At 41.0% G+C, this 8,957-nt stretch overlaps 1 protein-coding gene across 5 annotated transcripts in view; it reads right to left on the bottom strand.

The window, feature by feature from the left end:
- The window catches only part of DCLK1 (doublecortin like kinase 1), a 352,892-nt gene that overhangs the window by 72,383 nt on the left and 271,552 nt on the right, over positions 1-8,957 (bottom strand). For 2 of the 5 annotated variants that reach the window (XM_012811600.2, XM_012811601.2), the window contains exons 5-6: positions 6,437-6,531; positions 2,664-2,720 (exon numbers count right to left, since the gene is read on the bottom strand). In XM_012811600.2, the coding sequence (XP_012667054.2) occupies positions 2,664-2,720; positions 6,437-6,531 (152 nt within the window). Of the gene's footprint in view, positions 1-2,663; positions 2,721-6,436; positions 6,532-7,452; positions 7,809-8,957 lie in introns of those variants that run through there. The other 3 variants (XM_023519275.1, XM_023519276.1, XM_012811599.1) reach the window with 2 other exon arrangements.

Here is an 8,957-nt window from a genome sequence, read left to right as displayed (position 1 = left end):
CTCCTCAGTACAACAACTTTAAAATTCAGTGCCTAATTTTTTATAAAGAATTCTATAAGTCAGTAAATCCTAAGTGCCTATAAGTCACCAATTCAGTTTCGTCAATGAACTGAAAACTTCTGGTTTGTTGTTAAGAATTTCTTATTTCTGCTTTAGTATAATAGAATTACGCTCTGCCCAGAAAGAGATCTCAAAGTCTATAAAATGGTGTGGTGTTTCAATCTCGGAGGGACTTTAGTTTCAAAAAGTAAATGATATATATAGCCCCTGAACAGTCCTTTAATACAAATCATATGTTTGAAAGATTAAATGCTGCAGAATACCATTTCCCTTGGAACTGCTTGAATGGAAAGTTGGCCATGGTACCTATCGGCAATTAGTACAAGTTCAGTTTCTTTTTGCCGTGTCTAAACAAAGCCATGGGCTTTATATCAGTTGGCAATATCTGCCACTTATCCAGAACAAATAGCATTTATTGGACCTTTCTAAGCAGTAGTTGTCCATAAGATTGACAGTGCAGGGATGTTAAAATTATTGGAATTTATTTTTGTTCTGGACCATCTGACCCCAGCAGACTTAAATTAACTGTTCCACTGCTTTCTTTGCATTTTTGACAGTTTAGTCAAATACATACTAGTCTTTTATGGACTCAACTGTATTAAGTAATGCATTTTACAAAGACATAACTAAAACAGACACTCGCATAGGCAACCTCACAGATGTTTACTGTTTCAGCTAAAACAAAGCAGCCTTTTGATCTCAGCAGGAGTCTCTGGTCATTTCTATTGGAAACAGTTTTAAAACTTGAAGTCTGGAACAGGTATTATTATGAACTGTTCTTTCAAGATGGAATGGTTCAGTTTGCAGTTCTCGAATAACCTGCCAGAGAAGTGTCTTTCTCTCCAACAGACAGGATAATGAGGCACTAATTATTATAAGGCTAAGTTTTCAAATGCTGTGAGATTGCCTGGATGTTTTTTCCCTTCCTCTTCTTCTTTTGGTTGGAATATTTTATTCACTTGTAAAGTGAGATGGTAACATATGTAACTATAAACCAGATGGTAAAATTTGCTAGTTGAACATTTTATCAGGGAGATAAATCAATAACATTTAAAACAGCATATGACAACTGAATTTCTTTCCATCTTGAATCAAACGTTTTAAAATTCAGTTTTCAAGTAAAATTTGAAATAGAAATTCACGTAAGAGCCTCCAAATGGCATCAAACATTTTTAATTTATCACCTCCTGAGATACGTCAAGCCTGGAGAATATCAAAACCATGCTTCACAAGTCTTTAAGTGTTAGTGTTTGAACTACCAAAAAGAAAAGACCACTGCGATGTGGCTTAAATACAACAGACCATACACATTAACTTTTAACATTCAGATTTTAAAATAATTATTTTGTTTTTAAACAAAGCTGACTAGAATGTTTAAAAGTAGAGGACTAGGAGAGCAGAATTAGTAGGTTAATTTTTAACAATGGGTTACAATTCATAGACTGACTTGGTTTAACACAAAAGGAGTTTTGCATATGGAAATTTCCAAAACACCAGGCAAGCTCCAGGATCTATCAGAATGGAGATTTGGATATTCTGGGCCTGATTATACAGCACCATTTAAGATAATTTTCCTTTTCAAATTGATTTTTTGGAAAACGACCAAACTTTTTTTAGATCTGCATGTGGGAAAAAAAAAAAATCTCAGCTTCGGCTCTTACACATTTAAAAAATGACATAAATGACTGTAATTGGACCATAATTGGACATGAAGAAGATGATACCAAGACCATTGGACAAGTTCTTCATGCTGGCATATAGCTTAAGCTATATTTATGCTACTTCCAATAAAAGGTAACTTTAAAATATAAAATCTACTTGACAACAAAAATAAAGGAAAGCTTCTAATGCTTAATTTTTGCGTCTTCATGAGATGTGTACTTGTTGTGAGTTTCTTCCCCTAAAATACACCAACTCAAAATGACAACTAACTTCCTCTACTGTTCAGGAAGCAAAAAAATCTAACTGAATATTTTTATTATTTTTCAATAAGAGTACAACTGAAAAACCAGCAATCCAAATTTTAAAAGACCATAACTCTAAGAAAAAATATACCTAGTGTCATTTTAATGTGCTTTACAGAAAGTACAGAAAAAAATGTATCCTTATGTCCAACTTATGATTAAAAAGAAAATCTCATCTATAGAAATTTTGACTCTAGACTACTGCTTCGTCATTAGCATGTACTCATACTCCATTTGAGGTCCACATATAAAATTCTTCTAGAGTCAGCCTCTTACGAAAATCCCAGCAATTGAGTGATTTTGCATTCAAACTCTCCCCAATTCAATCAAGGTAGGAGACATTAAAAACAAAATCTCTCCTGGGGCGGTGCCTGTGGCTCAAAGGAGTAGGGTGCTGGCTCCACATGCCAGAGGTGGTGGGTTCAAACCCAGCCCCATCCAAAAACTGCAAAAAAAAAATCTCTCCTTCAAGGGCAAACATCATGAATATAAAAGCCTACAAATTTAGTTTTATATGATTTGGTCTTTATCATGTCAAGGTATGCAAAACTCTTTTGTGTATTTTGCTGTTAGAATTTGCTTAGGAAATGTGAAACCTTCACCCAGTCACAAACCATATACATTGCTCCATTGTCTCTTTTACACTGAGTCTCCTACTGAGTCCAAATCATCCGAAGAGAGGGGGCGGTACAGGTCCTGAAAGATGAAGGGCAGTATGCATTTGTTTACTTGGCTTTCTTGGGTGCCCTGTTGCTCTCTTAAGAGCAACAAATAAATGGGCATCCTTGGTTTCTAACATCATTAGACCTCTTAAAGTCACCAACTTTGAGTAAAAGGAAAAACAGAGAGACCATATAAATAGATGTTACTTCCCCTTATTGGCAAGAAAACACTGCCTGATCTACTCATGGGCTTTTGCCTTCCTTTGTCCCCCGTTGACTTTTATGGCCTCTGAGGTCTGTCTAGGTCAGCTCTGCTATCATGAATCTTGGCAATTTTTCCTTGAATGTTTCCTTCCCATTCTGGGTTAGAAGTGGAACTGCTTATACCCCACAAAATAATTTATCAGGAGCCCCAGCTGGCATGCAGCAAATTCTGGTCCCAGAGCAGCAACTCAAGTAAGTGTTGCATTTGCATGGAACATAAACCCAACAAGCATTGTTTTTTCAAAATTTTATGTTTAGACAACAGAAAGAGTGCAACATTCACCCATCCCATGCTTTCTCAATGCTCTTTCCCTGCCCTCCACTCCCTCACTCATCACCTCCTCTCTCCCACCCTCCAGCCCCTTCCTGCTACTAGGTCTCTCTGTGGGTAGCCAGGCAACCAGCTCAGCTCCGCAGAGAGTGTCTAGAGTTGGCTTTTTTCCTATTTTGTACCACCCACTCCTCACATCATCTGACTGATCAGATAATCTACAAAAGTCAAGGATGTGGGAGTATAATGGAGTGCTTCATTCAACCTACACAACACAACACATGTCTTCCTGATGGGTTAAGGAATCGGACCAAAAAAATTTCATGGCTAGGAAAAGAGCCTTCAAGATCTGCTTCTGTGACCAAACACTTCCAGACAGCAACTTAAATAACTGTGCTTTAGGAAAATAGGTTACTTGGTACATTGCCATGAACATGTTTATGAAGGAAAATATCTGGCATGCAGATTCTGATTGTATAAGACTGTTCTAAAATGTCAAAAGAGGTAACATTAAAAATACGATATTTAACAGAAGAAAAAGAGCTGATTAAATCATAACTAATACAAATAAAAGCAGAGATTTTCTTATTTGTAAAAAAACCTAGTCAAATGTCTCAATATTCCTTTGAAGAAAACAGCTTATGTTCTCATGTTTTAAAATGGGGCAGGGAGAGTGTGTGTGTGTTCCAGTGGAGTGGAGCAGTCAGCTCATTTCTCTCCCTCTCTCTCCCTCTATGTCTCTCTCTCTCTCTCTGCCATGTTGCTAGGCAACAGAGAGGGAAAAAATAGAAGTAGCTACTGTTTTCCAATTTGCAGTAAAAAGAGTTAATTTATTCTTTGAAGTGTCTTCTTTTAGCACATGCCATCTTTCACTTATTTCAGTATTTCCTGCATAGGAGTATAGCCAACCATTTGAGAAGAACATCAACCAAATTTGAAACAGGATCAGTTTTTAGGGATATTCTAAGCCCATTTTAACTGGGAGGGATTATTTGATGCAGTTGCCTACACACCAAGATGAAAGCTCCTCTTGCTAAAGCAGCTGGGAACGTCTCCATGCCCTGACATGGTACGTGGATGGGGGGAATGTTCATTTACGACTTAAATTCAAAAGCTTGGAAATTGAACCGTCTTTGAATATATCTGGTGCCCTGCTCACAATATGTGCTTAATAAATGCTTTCAGATGGTGATAAACCCTGTGGATGGCCTTTTCTCTCAAGTGTGGCGTTTACAATGGTAGTCTGACTGACAAAATGAAGACTCTATAAGAGGGACATAACTTATAATCATTTCCCAAGTGCTGGAAATGTTAATTATTATAAGCCAATGGCCACAGAGCTGGATGGAAATTTTTCGCCTTGATTGGACAAAGTCATAGTGAAGCAGAGAATAAATAGAGCAGAAGAAGAAAATCCTAGCCTCATTGCACCAACAAAGGGATGTCTGAATGAAGCTTTACATCCCCAAGAAGCGGGTCTCCACAACAAATAAGATGAGAGACACACGCCCATCCCTAACAGGGATCCTCAGTTCATCTCAATTTAATCTCAACAACTAAGTATAAACTACACCAATAAATCCTTAATCTGAGTTTAATCAGCTCAGAGAAGAAAGAGGGATTTCTATGTTAGGTGTATTCCCCAAGATATACAATTCCAGGGAGAGAATGTTCACTGAAAGAGGGCCTTTCCTGTGCCACATCTCGTGGCTGTCCCTGCAGACCGGAGTCTTGCTGGGTACCATTTACAAGAAAAGAATGACCACACCAGCTCTTCCCCAGTCAAGGACAGGCCTTTAGGAGATTAGATGAATTTGGCCAATTCATCTTTGCGTAGTTCACTAATGATTCCTATACATTCAAATGCCAGATTAGACATGGCTAAGAAGAAGCCATAGTGAAAACACTCAAATAGAACCAGAATTATTGGGTTTTCTATCTAGAAAGAGGTTATTGGTTTTCCAACTGAGGCCCAGAAAAGATAATAGACTCATCCTAGATAACACAGCCATTTAGTGGACAAGCTGGTGCCAAATTCCAGGCTTTATCAAACAAACTACAGGAGCTCAACCTGGTGCCCAGTGAATCAGCCAGGAAAGGGAACAAAATCTGACACTTGGTGCAAAAGGCTCGGAAGGAACTGGGGACAGCCTGACTCTCCCCACCCCACAACTTTAGATCATTGATGGTTCTGGCAGCCTAAAGATACACCACGGGTGGGAATCTTGAAGAAGGGGCCTTCCATCTTGGACGAAGTTTAGATTTATGGAACTCAGAAACACATAATAAAAGAAACAAAATGCAAGAGTCCAGTATTTGAGTGTAGTAGCCTGCAAAATGCCCTTTGTTATTAAGATATCCAGTGGGCACTTTCATGAAACCTTCACAGAGCACACACGTTGTTGTGTCCCCCACACCCCACCACCCCCACGTCTGAAACCAGCAGGATGGGCCTTCAATTTCTTCCACTGCTCTTCCTCCCTTCTCCTCTTCCCCTCCTCTATTCTTGCCTCCGTATTACTGGGAAAGTCAAATAGTACAGGTGGTAAAAGGATAAGAACACTAGTTCTTCCATCCTGAAAGAAGCACTACTCTTCACCCCCTTTGCTTAGTGTGGAGAGAAGCTAACATTGTTTCCAGTAACTTTTTCACTATGGTCTCTAAGCTCAGCCAATTTCTCCATTATTACACAAGAGGCTAAAAATAAATGCCAGCAGTGATGAAAGAGAAGGTGCCTATGTGAGTTTCATTCACCAAAACGTAGGCCCTGTGTCCCTATCCCCTGCCCCGTGGATTGTACACTGCTCCACAGAATAACTCTCTGCCGTGAGCAACTCCCACCAGGACCCTCCCTGCCATTACCTGCACTTCTTTCTTGTTGGGTCTGATAATCAATATCTCATGAAACTCATTACAACTCTGAAAGCTTAAAAACCAGTGCTCATAAAGTCTGTGCATTCAGAACAAAAAGAGGAGGATATCTAAAAGTGAAGCAGCAAACTTAAATTCTTCTCAGAGTTAAGATCTGGACAAGTTGACAAAGAAATTAAAAGCCCTGAGTTCAAGCTAAACCATGGCAGTAACAAGCGACCCAGCTTTGATCGCCTCCTGCCCCTGGCTTGGTTATCACCTAGAGACAAGCATCTCTGTTTGCTGGGTCCAGTACCACTGAGGTGCAGACAGGTTTGAAACCAGCAGCTTGCTTATTCTCTTACCCTCTGCTTCCGCAGGCTTCCTGGGCTGGTGGGTGATGGGCTTGGCGACTTGCCCGAGCGCGGAGTAGAGAGCTGACTACCAGGGGTTCCATTAACTAGAAACACAAAGAATCACACAGAGAGAAACATGGCATGTTAAAGAATTTTCATGACAAATTATCTTCTCTGAGAAATCACAATTACAGAGGGGTATCTGCTGAAACTGTTCACACTCTTTCTTCTGTGTGAGAAGAGCCCTGGGGAGCAGCCTTCCTCGGAAACTCAGTGTTCTGTTAACACTGTGTTTAACACTGCAGCAGGTCACAGAAGGATTTTTAAAATGGTACTCTTTACAACTTTCCCAATCAACTTATTAACGATACCTTTAACTGTGCTAACAGGGATTTCAGGAATGTGGGTAAGGTGCTGAGATCTTTTCAATGGGCTCATCCTTAATTCTCTGGTTTAGCTGCCCAGAACTACTCAGAATGAGTAGATCCCAGCACGGCTTACCAGGGGCATCCCCAGCACCCTGATAAACAGATCACTGTATTTCTATATTAATAACTCGCTTACAGAAAACATCCCCGCACCCACTTCTTGCCCCGTGCATCCCCCTAGCCTCATGCTGATGGATCTGCCCTGAGTAGGACACAGTAATTCGCCACAGACGCTGAGGAACAACTCAGTTTGTCTCTGCTGCCACTGAAAAGAAAAACTGCCTTCTAACATGATCACATCACGGGGATTCGACTCGATTCTCAAGAGTTTGAGACACCGTTCTCGGCAAACTCAATTTAAGCCTCAGAACTCAAGTAAGCAATTCTTTTCTCTGAGTAACAACCACCACCAAGAGCAGGTAAAACACTTAAAGACATGATTCTCCAAAGATACACATGGTGCCTTTATTTTACCTGTAAAAATGACAATATGACAGTTTCACAGTCACTGAGGTAGAACCAGCCTGGAGACAACACACATTCCTGGGGGTGCCTAACACACTCCCCCGAGGGACAGGGGTGATGCAGTCCACTTACCTTCTATGAGTTCTAACATGGACACAGTCTGAGTGTTAGACCTGGCAGTAGCCAAGAGGTGAAATCTCTTCTCAGACTAAGCCAAGTGCCAGCAGAACTGGGGAACGGTTGGATTAGTTAGGGATGGCTGAGGCTGCTCTCAGAGCTGGCTGAATGAGATGCCGGATTCATCAGCAGATGCCTTTTCTGCGTAAGGCTGACGTCCCCCAAGCAGCAGTGGGAGGTGCGGCTCTGTCTTAGGCTACATCAAAGGTGTCAATTAAGCCTCATGCCAACCCAGGAGCCGGGCAACCCCCACCCGGCTCCCTCCGGAAGCCCCAGCCCTTTCAGTACTTTGCACTGAATCATAATGAAGTGCCTCTGGGGGCAAGACACCCAGTGACTCATCTGGAAATTGAAATGACAATAACTCTTCCACAGCCTGACATCCACCAGGTAATAAGCACGCCCTCACAAGATTCAGTGGCAAGGTACAATGTTTATTGATTTTTTAGACAGGATGTTTGCACAAATATTACAGCCCAGGAAAGTGGGAAGCTCCTTGTTTTCTCATCCTCCCCACTAAAGACCTTAAAAAAAAAGTCACATATCTGGTGCTGCACTTAACTTGTAGTTGTGGCTTTCAAATGTATTTGGTGACTCCTTCTAAAAAGAAGTCCCTACCCTGCAGGGGCTTTTTTGTTGTTGTTTGGGTTTCTGCAGAGTGAAATAAAAAGCTGAGAATGCTTTAATTTGCTTGCATGCTACAGTCCTGTCTGTGCTGAATGGGGTTCATCTCATATCTCACCACTCTGGACTCCCGAGCAGGTGTCCTCTAAGGAAGGGGCTTGGAGATAGCAAAGGACTGGAGAGCTCTGGGCAGAGGCAGAGTCCACAACAGTTACAGAGGGAAGGGGTGCCCAGCTGGTTGGCTGGAGAACATGTTCGAGGAATATAATATTTTTTATGCCTACTTGAATTCTACTTTTTATGTTTTTTCATCGTAACAATAGGATACAGAGATCAGGAAAATACGAGCGAATGGGGGATGCCAATGCAGTATTAACACTTTGTACTCCTGAGGCTCTGATCTCACCAAGCTAACGAAAAATGAAGAACAAAATAAAGTGGACGGACAAGGAAAACAGTTTTAGGAATATCTTGTTTAAAAAGCAAAATGAAGCCAGGCATGGTGGTTCACACCGGTAATCTTAGCACTCTGGGAGGCTGAGGCCAGTGCATTGCTTGAGGTCAGGAGTTGGAGACCAGCCTGAGCAAGAGTGGGATCCTGTCCCTACTATAACTAGAAAAACTAGCCAAGCATCACGTCAGGTGCCTACAGTCCCAGCTACTTGGGAAGCCGAGGCAGGAGGATCACTTGAGCCTAAGAGTTTGAGGTTGCTTTGAGCTATATGGTAATGCCATGGCATTCAACCCAGGATGACAGAGTGAGACTGCCTCAAAAAAAGAAGCAAAACAAAATAATAAGAAACCTATACATATTTAGTGAGTACCCTTTATATGTG

This window comes from Otolemur garnettii, unplaced genomic scaffold, assembly GCF_000181295.1.
Source record: "Otolemur garnettii isolate 467f Iridium unplaced genomic scaffold, OtoGar3 scaffold00167, whole genome shotgun sequence".
NCBI classification, from domain to species: domain Eukaryota; kingdom Metazoa; phylum Chordata; class Mammalia; order Primates; family Galagidae; genus Otolemur; species Otolemur garnettii.
This window is presented reverse-complemented; position numbering and strand designations above follow the sequence as displayed.